General features: G+C 38.7%; 1 protein-coding gene across 1 annotated transcript in view; it reads right to left on the bottom strand.

The window, feature by feature from the left end:
* Positions 1 to 19,556, bottom strand: part of tprb (translocated promoter region b, nuclear basket protein) — a 34,398-nt gene that overhangs the window by 3,360 nt on the left and 11,482 nt on the right. The window contains exons 25-44 of the mRNA XM_016670864.1: positions 12,021 to 12,224; positions 11,730 to 11,917; positions 11,424 to 11,571; positions 11,198 to 11,335; positions 10,510 to 10,641; positions 10,089 to 10,219; positions 9,750 to 9,960; positions 9,005 to 9,151; positions 8,706 to 8,904; positions 7,857 to 8,050; positions 7,571 to 7,644; positions 6,774 to 6,964; positions 5,905 to 6,201; positions 5,168 to 5,322; positions 4,624 to 4,698; positions 4,338 to 4,514; positions 4,086 to 4,256; positions 2,316 to 2,409; positions 849 to 1,003; positions 714 to 767 (exon numbers count right to left, since the gene is read on the bottom strand). Of these exons, the coding sequence (XP_016526350.1) occupies positions 714 to 767; positions 849 to 1,003; positions 2,316 to 2,409; positions 4,086 to 4,256; positions 4,338 to 4,514; positions 4,624 to 4,698; positions 5,168 to 5,322; positions 5,905 to 6,201; positions 6,774 to 6,964; positions 7,571 to 7,644; positions 7,857 to 8,050; positions 8,706 to 8,904; positions 9,005 to 9,151; positions 9,750 to 9,960; positions 10,089 to 10,219; positions 10,510 to 10,641; positions 11,198 to 11,335; positions 11,424 to 11,571; positions 11,730 to 11,917; positions 12,021 to 12,224 (3,135 nt within the window). The remainder of the gene's footprint in view (positions 1 to 713; positions 768 to 848; positions 1,004 to 2,315; positions 2,410 to 4,085; positions 4,257 to 4,337; positions 4,515 to 4,623; positions 4,699 to 5,167; positions 5,323 to 5,904; positions 6,202 to 6,773; positions 6,965 to 7,570; positions 7,645 to 7,856; positions 8,051 to 8,705; positions 8,905 to 9,004; positions 9,152 to 9,749; positions 9,961 to 10,088; positions 10,220 to 10,509; positions 10,642 to 11,197; positions 11,336 to 11,423; positions 11,572 to 11,729; positions 11,918 to 12,020; positions 12,225 to 19,556) is intronic.

The following is a 19,556-nucleotide window of genomic DNA, read 5'->3' as shown; positions in this document are numbered from 1 at the left end:
CAGGGAAGCACAGAGATGTAGAAAACTTTTAAAAAGGAAACTGCATTTTCCACAACATGTCTGATTTATTTCAGCTGCGAGAAAGCGAGAGAGAGCTAAACTTTTGACTCCAGACTTCATATGATTGTCAGAACAAGCAATAGGTGGATCAATTACTAAAATATTCATTGGTGGCAGCCTAATCGCTTCTTATGTAAATAATAGCAGGATAGCTAGAAAATATTTTGAATGGCACTAAAAATACATTTAGCGACAAAAACTGGAAATAGGAGAACAAAGTGTATTTGATGCTAAGCCTGCCTGTTTATTGCAAGAAGAAATTAATTTCATGATAAATTAAAATGAGCTTGATAATTTCTATTCTGACAATTAATATTTTTTGAAGGACAATTTTGTTTATGGAGACTTCATAATCTATTTTATTTATGGTTTTGGTTGTGTGTTTTTATTTCCATTTAATTGAATTTTTTTTATCATGTTTTATTTTAAATGTTTAAAATATCTCAGTTCTAACATTCAGAGTTCTTTACAAAATTACAGTTTATTGGTCTTTGAGATTATTATCTCTATATTGATTATTATACCATTATCAATATATTTAAAAGTGGTCTTAAATAAAAAAAATAATTACAGGGACAATTTATTGTCTAATAAAATTAGTTATTGTGACAGGCCTATTTGGTGCACGTCTAATAAAATGAAAAGTGACTTACCGCACTGCTTGCCATGCCAGGATTGAGTCGGCCCACTGACTGGCGACGGATTCGCTGTTGGAGACACAAAACCGGTTAGAGGAGAAACAAAAACACCCAACAGATCTTCTAGAGAGACGCTCGCAGTGTGCGAACCTGAGCAGATGGTCCCAGTTCTGAAGACTGAGCGGGATGGATGTTGAGTTGGGGCAGAAGCTGCTGCACGGGTCGCCGCGGCGACTGGGGCATACGCGCTCCGGAACTTGTGATTGGCTGTTCTGTTGACAAGGCCTCCATTGGGCTTCCCTCAACTGAAACATTTCATATGGAATTAAAACAAGCTGCTAACATTCAATGAAAGTTTTAAACTGCTAATCATGAGGTAATCATCAAAATGAGGTAAAAAAATATAATATATGGTGCTGAAAGTAACAAACTTAAAAGAAAAAGTAGAAACAAAAATGGTACAGTGGACCTCCGGTGGATGTTTTTTCACAGAATATATCTGAAACATATGTAAAATATTTAAAACATCAGCTTGGAAAGTTGAAACAGTTTCCAAATGCTTGTAAGCTCCTGAATCGGCACCTACAAAGAAGCCAATCCAAGAGCGGCATTTGTTTCCTTGAAGCTGATTGGCTGTAGAGGAGAGATAAGGAAGACTGCAGATATCAGCCAATAGGGCCTATTAAATTATTATTAGTGTTTTAAAACAGGGACTCAAGTATTTGTAGATTTTGGTTTTTTACAAATATGGATTATATATTATGTATCTATACTGAAAGATTTTTAAAAAATCTGTAGCAAACCTAAAAACATTTTTTGTTTGTTTTTTTCCAACTTAACTAGATTTTGTTTCTTGGAGTATTCTCAAATTAATTACTTCTTTATTTTACATAGTTATTAAATAATGTAAAAATCTAATCAGATTTTAGGGTTTCTGAGCATTTTTCCGAGACTTGATCTTCCAGTTTTTCATACAATTTGTAGTTAATGTTTTAAAATGCAAATATAAAAGTTCACTATGAGTGTCAGGCTTTAATTATAGAAGTGTGTAATAAACACCAACTGGAGAGGTAGAATGGACAGATGAAAAGATGGAGGGCTAAAGGAATGCGCGTAATTTGGGAAAAACAAGCATAAAAAGAGGGAATAAAATTATTTTCCACTAGGCCATTTTATCTTTCCGTACTAATCCAAAGGAGGAAAATTCTTAAATCGTAAATACTTTAATAAAAATAATGAGTACATTTAGTCAGTGATAATGTTTTTGAGCTTTCTGCTTCTACAGTTGACTTCCTTTAAGGTCAGATCTCATAAAAAAAGCAGGGCATATTGAAATTTTATTTTATTTTTTTTACCAAAGCCAATACTTTGCACAAAAATATGAATATCTGACCGTTGTCAACATGTAAGAGAAAATCCCCACATTAGTTTGAAAAATAACGACCGTCCTGTGTTGGAGAGGCTTTATTTTGGCCAGCTTCACTTTTTCTCCCCAGCAGATGTCTTACGTCTTTTCCAGTCATCGCTAAGTGGCCGATAACTAATTAGAAGTGGCGGTGGAGAGTATGAATCAGATCTACGCAGTTCATTTTTTCGACAGGGTTTCCTGGATCTTACAGCTTGGTGTCTGGGAATCGGCGGGCCTCTGGGTGGAGTCTGACGCCCCTAAGCTCTCCTCTGTCTCAGTGCCCGGGTCGGTGACATCAGCTCCCTGGGAAGAGCAGGAATGAAGGAAAATTATGAAAGAAAGCAAGGAAAACGAAAAAAATAAATAAATAAAAATGATGGATATTAAATGTTGAATGAAGTGAAGGGAAGGGGAAAAACACAGGGGAGGAAGATGGGTGAACATGAATGAAGTTGGCACATGATTGCTTAACCGAAGACACAAATTACCGACTCACTGCATTGAACAAAGATGCCTTTCAGTAGGTGGAAAAAGCTTTAACCAGGAATCAAAACGACAAGTCTTTAATCCTCACAAGGATTATTCATTCTTAAAGGTGATGAATGTGTAAAACTAAATAGAAATATTTTAACACACAAACTAAAAAAAATGCACTAAGAAATCTTGTGATGTTACTATCAGCTGGAATTTATACATTTTAAAACTTCATTAGGCCAGAAGAGAGCAAGATAAAGCAATGCTTCAGATAACAGGAAGGTTGAACAAAGTTGTCATTTTGTGCTTTCTGACTATGAAGTACGCAGGATTTGGAGATGCTGACAGCTTTTTGGATATTTTTACTGTCAAATTAGTTAAACCTTGTTTTTTATTTTTATAATATTGCACAAGAGCTAGAAAAAAATACTTTCAATGCTTATTGCTGCAAAGTTAATGGCTTGATGCAATCAACTGGATTTCCATGGATAGAAAACTTTTTACTAATTTGAATACAAATTAAACTTGACAGAATAGATGTTATCGATTCTTTTTGTGCAGTGCCTTGAGACGACTTTGTTGTAAACTGACACTTTATTATGTTATATAAATGAATTATTTTCATTTAATCGAGAAGTTTATCATCGTTAGAGACACACCTGTCTCCTATTATATCAGAAACAAACTATGTAAAAACAGTAGAAATAAAAATACATTTGATCTGAACATCATAACATAACAGCATAACAGAAATTAAGCTCTTCTCATAATTTTTGACTGGCTTTTTTATGCTTCCAGTGGAGTTTTAATTTATTTATATAGAGCCACTTCACAACAAGCGTCTTCTCAAAGCTCTTTGCAAAACAAAAAACAAACAAACAAAAAAAAAACAAAATAAAACAAAAAAAAAAATTCCTTTTGTGATGAGCTTTAAATCTTTGAGGTAGAAAGGCCTCTTTGCCATCACCCTAATCTTCAGCTCCCTTCACAGATTCTCTGTCACTTCAAAATATTTTTATCATTTCCAATCAGAAGAAATTCACCAATAATTACATGTGTGCAACTGAAGCGTTAACTTGTCCTAAAAATACTGAATCCTTGTTCTTTACTTGTCATGTAGGAGGCGCCGTCTCTTCTGAGCCTTTATTCAGAGTCTGGAGAAAGACTGAAGTAATTCTGGCGCAAAAACGCGACTTTTTGTACGAAAGCCAATATTAGAAACAACAACGAAGCGGATTGGTGTGTCTCTGTTTTCAGAGGGGAGTTAAATGTCACTTCTGAGACACTGACTCATCCGACTGAATATGAGCAACTAACAAAAGAGTAAAAGTTATTCTAGACAAAAGTGCAGAATTATGACAGAAAGGTCAAGTGAAAAACAGACACTGGAACAACACAGTATGAGCTGGAAAGGCTGAGTGTGTTGGGATGAAAAATAATACGTGGGAGGGCGATTAATGACGAATCATTTCATGAGAACGAGATTTATGTTCTGGTGTCCCAACCTCTGTCTCGTCTCCTTCATAAACTTCGTTGCCATCACCGCTTCCTTCGTTGCTCTCCTCTCCTTCTTCCTCCATCCCCCCATCATCGTCATCCTCATCTTCTTCGTCTTCTTCCTCTTCCTCCTCCTCCTCTTCTTCTTCCTCGTCTTCCTCCTCCTCCTCTGCATAGTCCTGTAGCATTACAAAGCAGCAATGAGAGGAATCGGGGACATTTCGTATAAAGAGACTAACAATGTTCAATCGGCACTTTACCTGCTCTTCTCCCTCTTCCTCCTCCTCCTCTTCGCTTTCAGAGTCCGTCAGTATGACGATGACTTCCTGCTGCAGGTGGTCAGGCGTTTCGCTCTGACTTGGGGTGACCGCCGGCTCTGCTGGGACCGACTGAGAGGCTGAATCTTCCTCCGCTTCCTCGAGGTTTGAAAACTCTGTCTGCAGGGTGAACATAAATATAGAAATATAACCTTAATGCATTTCTAAATGACATTAAATAAAAATATTAAAATTTTTTTAACACAAGTTAGAATTATCTGATACAAACCTGGCTTGGTTCTGCTCCATCCTCTGATGGCACCACGCCCTCGGCCTCTGCACTCTCGTCAGCCATCGCTTCCTCCTGAGATCACAACCAATACGCCATCGATTGCCATTAGGAAAAGTAATTATTGACTAAATTGAAACAAACCAAGCAAATCATTTTAAGGTTCAGGATTTTCTGCTCAAATTAAATGCTTAAACAAATAAAGTTAGAAAAAAAATCTCTAACAAATATAAATAACTGGTGACTGTAACTGATCTAAAACAAGAAAAGTTTAGTCTGGTTTAACTTTAGGAAATGAGGAAAAAAAAACATATCTGTCTTTTTATTAGGTGACTGAAAATATCTGGTTTCAACTGTAAATAAAGTTTAGGATTTTAATCAAATGTTACAAAACTGTGCAGTTTGAAGATGAATCACTTTCAAAACCTTGGAATCACCTCTTTGAAATTCAGGCATAGTCAAGGATTCCAAGCACCAATATAAATCTACCAGATAACCATTTTGTCAAACTGAAACCCTCTTCCTCCCCTCTCTTCCTCTTCACCTCTGGTCCCACCCTCTGGATGATGCGCAGCTTTTTGGCCACTGGAGCTCTGGGTTCCTCCTGGGTCGCCTCCACCTCAGTGAACGCAGCAGCGCTGCTCTCCTCTTCCTCTCGAGGTCTCTTGGACATGGCCAACGTCCCAGGTGTCGCTGAAACTGGAGTAAAGGTCCAATTAATACGATGTGTACAGAAACAGGATGCATACATTTAATGCAATACATTTTTTACCCGCAGAAATGAAAATGAATTCAAATTAATCTGAATGTGTGTGTATAACTTCATTTTCCAGATTGGGGCAGTGTTTTTCGATTTATTTGTTTTATGAATGTAATATACATTTCAATGCAATTCATTGCAAAAAGAGTTCGAAATCATTTACACATTAGGTAAGGCGGAGAAATTTCATTTATTCAACACATTTTCTGCAAAAAATTTTTTATTAATCGATACAATCCAATTTATCACCCGATCAGTCAGATTTCACAGCTTGTTTTATTTCACTCTGGACTCTGTTGATGCATTTTGCAAAGATAAATGGGGCGAGGCGAGTCCAGTAAATGCTGCAGAGTTTTAAGGTATTTTGAAGTTTTGAGATATTTGAAGCCAGAGTTTAGCTTTTATTCAAACAAATGAACCATTTATGTAATTCTAAAGGGTGCAAATACTTTTGTGGTGAACGGTAAACTGAGAGGAAAGTAATACCAGAAAGAAATGATTTTTTGGAACAAATGTCTCACCAGTGCCGAACACAGATGAGGAAGAGGAGGAGGATGTTGAAGGCCATTCCACCTGCGAACTGGGTGTGGCCTCGATCGTAACAGGCGACGGCTCCCGATTGTCCGGCTCTGGGTGGGTGACGCTCTGCTGCTGCGTCGGCTGAACGAACGCCGTGGCCTGAGTCTGCGTCTGCTGAACGGTCAGCATGGAGCCCGCCAAGGTGGTCTGGACGTTGGGACTGGCGGAGCGAACGGAGCCGCTGGCGTTTCCGTACACGGTCACATGCTCCACCGGCGGCGCTTCGGTAGACTGCATGGCTGTTGGAGAGGTTCAGGTGGAGAAAATGATTTTTTAGAGCTAAAATAATTAATCGATCAATGAAATAATAATTATCTACTCGTTAACTGGAGTGTGAAGACTCTAAAAACAGTCCATTTGCTGAAATAAAATAAGTCAAAACTGTAGTAAAAAATTTATATATTTTGAATTTAAAATGAAAAACTTTCTTTGTTGGTAAATTTGTTTTACGGAGAACTCCTCAGATTGCATAGTTTTAGCTAAAACCCCCACCCCCTCATATTAAGCACCTTTTGCTATCCTCCTATTAGTAAAAAAGGGGCTTTACTTCAGCTGCAAATAATCACTAAAGAAATCCTGTTATTGAATTTCATTCAATAAAATTATTTACTTATTCACAAAATTCATTAAATTATTTGTTTGCTTGCATTTTTGTGTGCATTTCTAAATTTGTATTAAAGTTTAAGTGAAAACTTTGTAGAACATGCCAATTTCTTTTTTACCCAACTAATCAGTAAATCATCAGAATAGTTGTTAGCTGCAGCCCTTCGTTTTCTCCTTTTGAATCAAAGGTATTTGCAGACGGACCGACCTTCCTGCGTCTCCACCTGTGTGGTGGGCATGACTGTGGCGGTGGGTGTTGGCGGCGGCACGGGCGTTATCATCGGTCTGATGCTTGCCCGGGGTGTCGGTTTGTTGCCGGGGTTGACCGGTTGCTTGCTGGCCGTGGCAACCACAGGTGTCGGCTTAATGTTGGCGGTCGGCGGCTCAGAGGCGCTTGTGCTGAAGATGAAAAATAAAAATGATGGCTTGAATGAACATTTTACAGATGCATCAAGATGTCCTGATAGGGAAACTGGTATGAAGGTGTTCCAAGAGTTACAGCATCAAAACCATCAAAATATTCAGTTTTTCTATTAAATCCTTTTGTTTTACAAAAAATTTCTAAAACAAATTTCTCTCTAAGTTTTCTGGCATGTAGCAAATAGGAATTATTTTGTTTAATGCTAACTGATCTAAAATTTGGTCTGATTTAACTTCAAATAGTTTGAAAAAAATGTGTTTGTCTTTTTATTAGGTGCATAAAAATATCTGGTCTCAACTGTAGCTTTTTTTTTTCTAATTTGGGTTTTTAACGCTCAATCGTTAAATTACACTGCATTATAAAACTGTGCAGTTTGACAATCAATCACTTAATAGAGAAATCAAGCCCTTTCCAAATATTGAAAACATCCAACTGTAATTGAAGCATTTTCAAGGATTTTAAGCACCTGTATAAACCGTAATTGTAGAAAAAAATTTATTTTCTAATATTTACGAATGAAAGTAAACATCTTCATTCTGTAGAATGACGTCAGCGGAGATTTGAGGATTAATTTTAACAATTACCTGCCCCTGTCTGCAGCTGGGGTCGTCTTCAGACTGATCTGCCTCTGTTCTGTCGTCCTTTGTTGCTCTTGAGTCTAAAATGAGAAAAGAAACATTTGTTTAGAGAGCGCAAAAGACTTGGACAGAAATTTCACAAATCCAACAAACAAAGATACATTTTTCACATATATCTGAAAAATACAGGTTAGGTTGCTATGCAAAGTGAGGCTGTCGTGGTTTCTAATCTTTGAAGATTTCTGCTATTTTCCAGTGTGAGTGCTATGGAGATGTGGTGGAGGTGGTTCACCTTGCTTGGCCCCGCCTCGGGGGGCTCGTCTCTCTGCTCCTGTCTCTCCTGCTGACCCCTCAGGTCTCTGAGCTCCCGCTCCTGTCGGCTGAGACGGCCCTCATAATTAGACCTGAGAGCGCTCACTCGCACCTCCAGCTCCTCACGCTGCTGCTTCAGCTCCTCGTTCTCGCGCTGCAGCTGCTCTTTGGTGGCTGGAAGCAAAGCATTTAAAGGCAATTAATATGGCAATACTGGAAACAAACATTTTATTTTGATTTGTACACTTTTCCCAGAGTAAAATTCAGGCATCTCTACAGGTAAGTTTTCAAGCATCACATTTTGGAGATAAAAACAAAATTATTTTAGATTTATTACTGTTACTAATAATATCTTGCGATACTATTCTACATTGAACAGCAGGGACAAGGTAAACTAAAATACAACAAAGTTTTATGTTTTTAAATATCCCTCTCATACCTGACTGGTACAAAAAAGTAAAAAAAAAAAAAAATCTCTTTCTGGTATTTAGCAAATAAAAATAGTTTTGGTGATTCTAGCTGAACAAAAATAAGAAAAAATTGGTTTTATTTAACTTTAAATTGTGATAAAAAATCTGTACATGTCTTTTTATTATCTTTAAATATCTTGTTTCAACTGTAAATTTAGGCTTTTAATCAAATGTTGGGTTGCACTTTATTAGAAAACTGCACAGTCTGAATATCAAGAACTTTCCAATTCCTGAGAACACCTAATTGAAATTCAAGGATTTCAAGGATTTCAAGCACCCGTCTGAATCTTGTTTATGATTTGGCAATTCTTACGTTTTTGTTGGACGCTACATGTTGCAATATGAGAAAATCCTCTCACCGGTGACATGGCTGATCTTCTGTCTGGCAACCAGAAGCGCCTTTCGTGTTTTCTCGTCCTTTTCGGCCATCTGCTGTCTCAGATTTTCCTCCTGCGTCGTTTTCTCCTGCAGCTCCTGCCTCAGGCGGTTCAGCTCTGTCTGCATCCTGGACGACTGTTCCTGGACGTTACGCAGCTCAGTCTCCCGCTCTGTGACCACCTAAAGGGTCACAAAACAATTTATTAATCTAAACATCAGAAAAGCCTTAAAGTCAAAATGAGTCTTAGAAGTTTCATTCTTGACACTTGTGATGTTGCACCTTGTTGATGTTCTCCAGCTGTCCCTCCAGTTCTTTGGTTCTGGTCTCTGCCTGATTCAGGGAATCTTTTACGCTCTGCAGCTCTTGAGCTGAAGCCTGATGTGCCTCGACGTCTTGGGATGGGCCTGCAGCGGCCTCAGCAACGAGCTGCAGGTCGTAAACAGAGATATCAGCAGAGATGGAGAGAGAAATCAGTTGTAGTGGCACAGTGAAGAGGACTGGCTATTTTTAGTATCAGTAAATAGTTTAATAATGAAGTTTACTTGTTTGTTCTGTTCATTCAGTTTGCAAAAGCAATAGAGAGAGCAATATGTTTTACAAAAACAAGAAAGGCTGATCAGAGCACTGCAAAGTCAGTATGCTCAATAACAAATGGAGGAAGGATAAATCAGACTGGAAATGTTGGCCTTGTTCTGCAACTGAGTAACGGTTTACCAGATACACTAATCGCTAATTTAAGATGCTGAAGGCAATTTAAAATGGCAACCCTGTAATCATTTTGTCTGTTTGAGGAATATCTGTGTTGGAGCAAATGCTCCCTCACAGCAGAGCATCATATAATCTTTTCTCCTAATATAAATCATTCCTATCAGCTCAGGAAGGCAATAAAACCTTTTAATTATCTTGTTATAAAATAATTTGGCTAAGGTTTTTATCAGTAGGTAATTTTCTTTTATTGTTATTGATTCAATCAACTATGCATTTTCTCCAAAGTGTTTTAACCGAGGCAGAGAGAAACCCTTACCATGTCATGTTGCACCTTTAGTTCATCATATTGCATCTTGTAGCGTCGTCCGATTTTCTTCACCTGGGTGATGGTTCGCACCTTTTCTTGGATTTCCTGGTTTTTAGTCTCCAGGTCCTTCCTCAGCACAGTTCTGTCATCGTTTGCTTTACTCATACCTTCACGCAGGTTCTGCATTTGTCCCTGGAGTGACGTTGTCATGTTATTTAACCTGCGCAGCGACAAGGAGAAGAAGATATTAGCCAGGTTGGAGAAAAATAAGTGGCGGCATCCACAAAAGTCAACATTTCGGTAACAATGTTTCCTCACAAAAGAGAGAGAGAAAAAAAAGTCTCTTACTTGTTCAACTCAGCTTTAAGTCGAGAGTTTTCCTCCGTGAGCAGCTGGATGCGTTTCAGATGTAGCTCTTTCTCGGTGTTGAGACGTTTGTACTCGTCAGGGTCCGAATCTTTTTGCTGACTCAGCAAATTCTGCAGGATTGACATAGTAACGTAAAACTTTCCCAGACTTTTTTTTTTTTAGAAGTTCTTTTTAATATCAAAGTAGAAAACACATACAATTTACTGATTTATTATTATTGTCAGTGTTCCCTTTTTTTCTTTGCACATGCACACGTGGTTGATAATACTCATTCTTAAAAACAATACTTTCTGCTTCTTTTTCTGTTTGCTCTGTGATATTTCTTTCTTTCATTAATGTAATGTACCACTCCAAGGTCTTTCCCAGATTTTTTTCTTTAACTTCTCATGTCTAAACTGACCTGAGTTCGAGCCTTCCAGCGCTTTATGTCCTCCTCCAGGATCGCCTTCTCCGCCTGCAGCATGCCGTTTTTCTCACTCAGCTCAGAGTTGCTTTGCTGCAGAGGAAAGACGTCCGACTCCATCTTTTGCACCTGAAACACGTGACATTCTTGAGTTGAGTGTGAAGAAACGTTCAAACAATGAATTTAGAGACAAATCTAACAGCTTCCAGTTGATGTCTTCATCATGAGCATGAAAGTCATTAATTTAGTTTTTATATTGGTGCATTTTAACTATTTTTTTCCTGTGCTGTCATGATGACATAGCTGAATTATTATTATTATTTTTTTTATTAAATGGGTGCGCAAGTTGGAGTTTAAGATTTTACTTTAATTTGCACAAGATGCAAATTATACATCCAGGCCAAAATGCATCCATAAACAAGGAAGAAACTGAAAATATTAATGGGAGTTAATATTTGAGCCCTTCTGTTTATTTTTGACCATGTGATTATTAGTGAAAATTCAAACTTGTGCGCCTAGTCATATCATCTTGATATAAAACCAGGGAAAATAGTTCATTTAAGGCTCAAAATTAAGATGAAATTTATGAAGCTTATATAAGTGAGAACATAAATTACTGACTGTAACTGAGCAACAGATGCACAAAGAGTTCAACCAGCTTTTTCCAATAAAATGAGGTGAACACCTTAGCTTGAGTTTGCTGCAGTTCCTGCTCCATTTTGGTTTTCTCCTCTCTCAGCATCTTGTTGGTCTCCACTAAGATATTCATGGTTTCAGTCTTCTTCATCAGCTCATCATGCTGGGCCAGAGTCTTTGCAGTCACCTGAGACAAGTCAGAGGGATTAGAAGCAGAACATGTGTTTGGAAACTTATTCTGATAATAAGTTAATAGTGTGAGTTTTGAAACACACCTGCATTCTCTCCCTTGCAGCAGTCAGACTGTCCTGCACCTCCCTAAGTTCTCGTTCCAAGTGTTCAACTCTCAGACGGTGACGTAAGCTCTCCCCTTGCGCCACCTCAAACCGGGATTCAGCCATCTCCTTTTCCCGACGAACAAAACTGCATAGGAAAATTAGAATAAAATTGAAAAATAAACACCAAGAATGGGCGGTGGACCAAGAACAGCAGCACTTATTAATCAGTACAGAAGAGAAAGACTTCAGGGTTTTTCAGAAATACTAGAGAAAACTTTGAAGGGGGAAAATTATCCGGCTTACCTGAGAATCTCAAGCAGCTGGTCTTGAGATTTTCCCTCTTCACTCAAAGAAACGTTCAGCGAGCTCTCATTGGCGGCACGCTGAATATTGGCAGCCATCTTGGTGCTCATGGTTTGGACCTGCTCATGCAGGAGGGTGTTCTGCCTCTGCAGCTCCTCATAGCGACTTTCCATCTTAGATGTTTCCTCCTATAAGATATTGTGGCCACAGTAAATCAATCAAGGACAAAAACAATGAATAATTTCTTAATTTAAATTTCTTTAGGCTCGCAGTAGCTTGTTCTGACCAAACCTTGAGGATCTTTTCCTGCACCTCCCAGGAGACTCTGGCCTCCAGCAGCTCAGCGCTGACTCTCTGGACTTTCTCTTCCAGCTGGTTTCTGAGCTCGGCGGCCTGCAGGGCCTGAGCCTTGGTGGCTTGCAGGGCTTCCACGTCGGCTGCATGCAGCATCATCTCCCGCTCGTATTTATCTTGAGCTTCAGCGGCCAGCTTAGCCTTGGAGGAGGGAGAAAAAGATTTCATTTGTTGTTCATGTGCAGGGCTCCCAACAAGCTCCATCAGCACCAATCTAGCTGGTGTTTTGACAAAATAACAACTTTGGCTTATTACTGTGAGAATGGAACTGATAACAAAAGTTTTCCAAGGTGGTTTTAGTCTCTGAACCGGGTTTTTAGTTCAGGGACGCAGATGTTTCTTTGTGAGAAGAATGAGAAAAAGACGCCTTGAGATGAGGGAGTGGGATGGGAGGTGGCAGTGTGTGTTACTAAAAAGATTATTAGAGAGAATTGTATGATTTAAGGTTCACTTCTTACTCTTGTGCTTCTCTCTCCAGCTTGATCTCTGAGAAAAAATAATTTACCTTTTACTCTGATTGTCTAAATAAATCATCAAAAGACAAATGTGCATTTTTCTCTGATTGACTCAGTGTTTCACTATCATTACTAACAACATTTACTACACTGTTTATTTTCAATTAGTCTACGTCTTAAATGCATGAACTATAAACACGGGGTACATGTCAATAAAAGGCAAATATCACTAAAAACTTAAATAATTAAGGGAATTCAACTTAAAAAGTAAAATGCACATTAGACAGTAACTTATTGTAAACACCTTTCTGTGTTTTATTCTGTGCCATGATCACTAAATTACCGTATTTTCCGCACTATAAGGCACACCGGATTATACGGCGCACCTTCAATAAATGGCCTATTTTAAAACTTTTTTTCATATATAAGGCGCAACGTTATAAGGCGCATAGAATAGATGCTACTTTAGGGTTGCCACCTGTCCCTTAAAATACTGAACCGTCCTGTATTGAACCTGTACGGGACACGATTTGTTCCGTATTCTACAAATATGGATGTGTAATAATAAAGAATTGGTCCCCGAGTACTTTACATAGTAGGCCAGTCATTGTTTCACTCAGGTGTTGGTGTTGGGATATTGTGCCCAACTGCTTTCTGGGTAACACAGACCAACCGACACACAGCCGCCGTAGTCTCTGTCTCTCTTTCCCCCCAACCCCCGGCTTTAAATGTATAGGGGCTGGTCCCTTGGTAACCCTAGTCGAAGCACCCCGGGTGAATGTCTAAAGCCACTTTGTTGACATAAAAAATGTCAACATAACAGTCCGACTCCGGTTGGCGAGGAGAGCCTTCCGCGACTGGGCCGGGGCGTCGCCGGACGATGGTCACCCTTCTCCGTTCGCACACAGCATGTTGGTGGAGAACGTGGTGCTAAATGACCTGCAGACGACCTGATTATAGATGGTTGGTAGGTAGATAGGTCAGTCAAACTTTATTAACAAACCAGCGTTCTGACAACTATCCCAGCATGCACCGCGCGCTTCTTCTTCTACGGGCGAAAATAAAGTCGGCGGCTGCTTACCGTAGGTGCTAGACCTGTTGTGGCTCAATATTGGCCCATATATAAGGCGCACTGTCGGCTTTTGAGGAAATTGAAGGTTTCTAGGTGTGCCTTATAGTGCGGAAAATATGGTAACAAAAGTCAGATATAAGAGTGTAAATAGCAAACGGTATGGAACAAACAAGGCAGGTTTTAAACCAGAAGTCACAAGAGTCTGGATCATTCGGTGGTTTTTATCACACTTCAATTTTTGTGTGGATTGTAGAAAAAATGCTACAGCCACTATGCACATTACAAAAACTGATAGATTAGGAGAAATATTCGGAGTATAAACGTCATTATTCTTAAGGAAAACTGGTTAAATGATGCAAAGAGCAAAATGAATAACTTTCTCCTCCTGCTGTTTTTAAGAAGAAAATGTTGAATTTCATTTTGCTCCACTCCTTTTCTGTACACTACTATAATCACAGTTATGAAGACTATTGTAGCTCTTCATCACATTATGTCATCAGCATGGTTTCTTTTTTTTCTTGCCTTATAATGTATTCAAAACAAATATGTAGGTATATTAATCTATGCAAGTATCAATGCTAGAATAAAAAAACAACAAATTTTTAAATGTTTTAATTTATTACCTTGCACCTGCATGTTGCAATATCTTCACAGATGCTAGAAAACAAACTAAATTGCTGTTTGTTGGGTTATGCTTACCTGCTCCTGTTGGTCCTGCAGAGCCTGCTGCTTGTGGGCTTCAACTACTTCCAGCTGCTGCAGCACAGCCTGGTGATCTGTCTGCGCATCGCTCAGGCTTCTCTTCAGGTCATTAATCTAACACACAAACCAGTAGATATGTCACAACAAGTGTGAGAAAAAGGAGAAGCCCATCATGCTAATTTATGATCTCCAGCCGTTTCCATAGTTTGATGATGGTGGATTTCAGACCTGCTCCTCTAGAGATGCCAGGTCTTTTCTCTTGCTCTCCTCCAAGTCCTGCTTTTCCTTCTCTGCTTCCTGGAGTTTCTCTTCCAGCGTCCGGTGTCGCTCCTGAGCTTCCTTCAAAGAAGCCTCCACTGACAGGCGAGCCTGCTCCGTTACCTGGGGAGTGGGAAAGAAGTCAACACAACCGTCAGAAGAAATGAAGATAAAAACCAAGAGGAGGACTTCTGTTCTCCAAGCAACATCAGGAGCCAAACTTTTGTTTGACCATTTAAATTAATACTTCTTTGGTATATTAGGAGTAATTTATAGGAATGTTGCAAAATCAAAATCTTATCAAGTATTTTTGGTCAAGTTTCTAGAAAAACATCTTGAAAAAAAGACAAAACTAACTTACAAGTAACTTTTCAGGAACATGTAGGAACTTGTTTTAAGTCAATAAATCCTTAATATTGATGAAAAAGATTCTTTCACTTATAAGTAAAAAATAAAAAAATAAAAAAAATAGTCTTGTTCCACTGGCAGATAATTTCACTCATAGCTCACACTTTTTCATTAATATGAAGGAATCATTGATTTAAAATCTCACTGAAAAGTTACTTGTAAGTTAGTTTTGTCTTTTTTCCAGCATACTAAGATATTTGCAATAGAAGCTAGAACAGAAATACTTTGTGAAATTTTGTGTTTTTGCTGTGAATGACAAACAGAAATGTTGCCAGCCCTAATTTGATATGGTCTGTTTAGACACTACAATTTGTTTCCAAAATATTACTGCCATTCATAAAATCTTGTTTTTAAACAATTTATAGTATTGTGAGGCGGCTCTTTGTGCGTGCTTTCATGGCTAAGTGTTTTTCCATCACTGTTTTGGCATAAAAATAAAGTGGTCAAATGTATTAAACCGAAAGGAATTTCTCTATAACTCGCTTTACAGCACTGAGGATGGTAAAACATATAAGCAGTTTATGATGTGAGAGTCCTGTAAACTGGTGGTGTCTACACGGCGTCCTGACCTGCTTCTCTGTCTCCAGGGACTCCTCCAAGCTTTGAGCCATGGCTCTGTACTGCTCCATGCTGGAGGTGGCGGCCCTCAGGCTCTCTGCCAGTTCCTCTGCCCGGGTTTCAGCCAGCTGCAGGCGGCCCTGGAGCTCCTCCCTCTCTTGATCTGAACCCTGCAGGCCTGCAACAAGACAGAACAGCTTGGGGAGCGTGCATTTTTCCCTACAGGAAAAACAAAATCATTTCAAGTCTCGAGTCTTTTAAGAAAAAAAAAAAAAAAAGTGTGGCTGAAACCATCAAATAACCTAAAACTGGGTCAAACCACAACAATACAGACAACCGTTAAAAACAAAACGGTGTAATTGTGTTTTATTACATTCTTTGCACGCACATTTAAATAATCTGAAAGAGAACCAATTAACTGCTTCATTTAAGCAGACTTTATAACATCCAGTGAAAACATGTTTATGTTTAAATACGCTTTAAACAATAAACTATACAGTTCTCCTGCATAGTTCTAGTAAAAGTCTTTATGCCAAGAAAATACACCAACATCAACCGTGCATATAAAAAAAGTAACGGGGAAAAAGAAACCAAAATGGAAATGACATCAGAAGAATGGCAACATGTTTGCATAAGTCAGAGCAGAACAACAAACTGTGGGGAGAGTTTGGGTGGAAAAATCTCACTAGATAAAGACAAAGTAAACCAGGTTTTCCATATTTGCTTCTGTATTATTTCTGTGGAAATAATACAGAAATTAGACTTGTTTTGGAGAAATGTAAATGCTACAATTTAAAGAATCTGTGGGTAAGCCTGTCACAATAAATCAATTAATCGCATTAAAAATGAAAAGAAACTCAATTTTAATTTACTTGATTTATCGTTTTTCTCTTTTCTCCCAAAACTGATCTTCAGTCTTTGAAAGACAATTTTGTTTACAGAGACTTCATAATTTATTTATTTGTTGTTTTTTAATTTATTTTGTATATTTCAAATGTCTTCCAGTACCAACTTAAAGTTTATTTATGTTTGAGAATGTGTTCTTGCTTTATTATGACATTATTATTACCATATTACTTGAAAATGGTCTCAAAATAACAACATTATCGTTTATCACAAGTTCTGGGACAATTTATTGTCCAGCAAAACCTGTTATCGTCACAGACCTATTTGTGGGTTCCCCGTAACAAAAGATTTTCAGACAATTCATTCTGGAAATATAAAACTAAACATTTTGAAGGAAGATGTGTACTTATTTAATATTCTATTAATTGCTTGCAAACAAAAGCCACAGCAAGGAGCTGGTCCCAGTTAACTGCTCCCTCAATACAACGACTGAATATTGTTGAGGAAACAACTGGTCTTCATTCTTTATGACATCCAAGAAGAGACATAAGGAAATCCAACACAATCATCAAAAGATGCTTATAGATTCCAGACACTTGCAACTGAGATGTTTTGTTTCCCTTTTACAATTTTCTTCTGTCTAAATATACATTTACTTTATGTTCTGGATGCTGTGAGGAGGGGCTGCAACACTGTCTGTGGTATATCCTTACATGTTGGTGTCCAGTGAAAATGTTAATAAAAATTAAAGTAGAAAAATAAAAGTAGTTATGTTAACCTCTGAAGACGGGTGTGGGTGGAGAGCCCAGGGTGTGGCGTGCCTCGGGGCGGCCTTGCTGCATCCTCAGGGTGTTGAGCTCCAACTCGGCCCCATTCAGCAGCTCTTTGGTTTTCTGATGTAAGGCCACCTGCGTCTCCAGCTGCCTCTTGACGTCCATTAGTTGGATCTGCAGATTAAAAAATAATGTTTTTTTGTATATGTACATATCACATCAATTAATTTCAGAAAATATCTTCGACATGGTGTTTACTTCTTGGTTCCTGCTGCACAGATGGCGCTGTTCCACTTCCTGCTCCAGCTTCTTCTGAAGCTGGGAGATTTGCAGTTCCTGCTTTTCGATCTGGCCGTTGAGACGCTGACGTGCGTCGGCCTCAGAACGCTCCAGAGTGGCCTGAAGTACAGAACAACAGACATTTCCAGCTTCTGCTACCTGATCCTTACTACAGTAGGTAAAGTTAAGTCTTCAGTTACCTGTATGGTCTGGAGATTGGTCAGCAGAAGGTTCTGGTTCTGCTGTTGGCTCACAAACGTCTCTTTCTCCTGGTTCAGCCTGGACTCCACCAGCTTCAGCATGTCTCTCTCCTTGCGCAGCTTCTCAGCCTGACCCTGAGTGATGAGATGAGATAAATTATGAGGTAGCTCGATTCACCTAAGAAAAAGAGCCCCTCAAAAGTCTTCAGGAGTGGATAATTGTGACGTGTGAAGAGAATGGCAAGATATTTTCAACATGCTTCAAATAAAAGACTAAAAACTGAGAAATGCACAGATATTCACCTCTCCTTACTCTGATATTGCTAAATAAAATACAGTGTGCTCAATAGATTTAGAAGTCAACTAATTAGTGAATAGAAACCACGGCTGTAATGATTATTTTAGTAATCGATTATTCTGACAGTTGATTATCTGGAGAAAAAAAACATCAACACATTCTGCAGATTTTTCATTTAACCACTAAACCCTTCTTAGGCTCTTTCCAGTGCACACTAGGAAACAAGCTAGCAAACCTCAGTCAAGGTAAGTTTCTCCTTTGCAGCTTTCAGATCTTCATTTAGCGTGTGGACACTCTGCTCAAGTTTCTGTGTGGCGGCGGCCGTTTTCTGTTCTTTCTCTCTAAGTGAGGCGATTTCTTTTCTGTAGCCCTCAACGTTATCCTGCAGCATCTCATACCTGCAGAGGCAGAAGTCAGGGGAGTAACATTTCCGCACAATCTAATTTATTTTCTAAGAAGTTTAGAAGAACTAGATCTGGTTCATTGAACTTTACCTCTTTGATGCAAACTCTAGCTGAGTTGATGTTTTGGCATTTTGAGAGCGGAGGTCAGAGAGCTGCTCCTGCAGCTTTTCATTCTGCTCGTTCATCGCCTTATTGCTTTCCAGACGCTCCTTCTTGTAGGCAGAGAACACTTCCTGCAACTGAACATAAAATCAGACAAATGTATTTACTTTCATATATATTTATCTTCTGTTTGAGGGGGGATAAAGTAACTACAATACAGTAAGACTTAATTCATACCACGTCAAGTTTTTCCATGCCAAAAGATGTGAGTTTTTAAAGAAAACCTGTTTGCAGCAGTTCTGTGGTGTTCTTTACAAAAGTATTCTAAAATATATGTTTTAGCAGTGATAATTATTTTTTCCTCTGCAACTTGGTAAAGAAACACTTAGGATATTTTTTACAACACTTTGATTCCTTGCAAACATAAGAAATGGTTTGCAAAGACCTCTTCTCTGTAGAGTGAACAACGCTATCTGGTGGCCACCCTAAAGCTAATGATCATTTACAAAAATACAGGTCAAAATACTGGATTCCTATTGATTGTTTTTCCACACATGACCAAAATAAAATCTTTTCCAGTTTTAAACTTTAGTTATGTTTTCTTCTTGTATGTTTTTATAGGATTCTGTACATTCAGGAATGAAAGATTTAGCTGCTTGAGTTTTACCTGCAAGTTTAAAATGCATAAAATTCAAATGCAAACACTTGCAAGTTGTGCATAAGTTGTTGGTCACCTGCCGCAGCGCTGCCTTGGCCTCCAGCACCTCGACAGACTCGGCCATGGTCACGAGTGCAGTGGGAGCTCCAGTGGTGGGAGTGGTTGTTGGTGAACGTCGGGGGGTTGATGTCAGAGAAAACTCCTCCGGTGGTGTTCCTAAACATGTCAATAACATGAGTGAAGCCATATCAGTAAAAGGTTTATTGGACAAAAAAAGTAGACTGAAATGCTGGAAATCAAATTAGATTTTAATTGGAAGTTGCAAACATAGGACCTTCATTCAAATAGATGCAAAGGCGGATTCTCAGAGTGATCTCTGCCTCACCTTGTTGAGGGAAAGCCACTCCCGTTGCCTGAGCCAGCAGCACACGGTACANTTCGGTGGTTTTTATCACACTTC

Source organism: Poecilia formosa, unplaced genomic scaffold (assembly GCF_000485575.1).
Source record: "Poecilia formosa unplaced genomic scaffold, Poecilia_formosa-5.1.2 Scaffold38, whole genome shotgun sequence".
Taxonomy (NCBI): Eukaryota; Metazoa; Chordata; class Actinopteri; order Cyprinodontiformes; family Poeciliidae; genus Poecilia; species Poecilia formosa.
The sequence above is the reverse complement of the archived record's forward strand: the minus strand, read 5'-3'. Positions and strand labels throughout refer to the sequence as shown.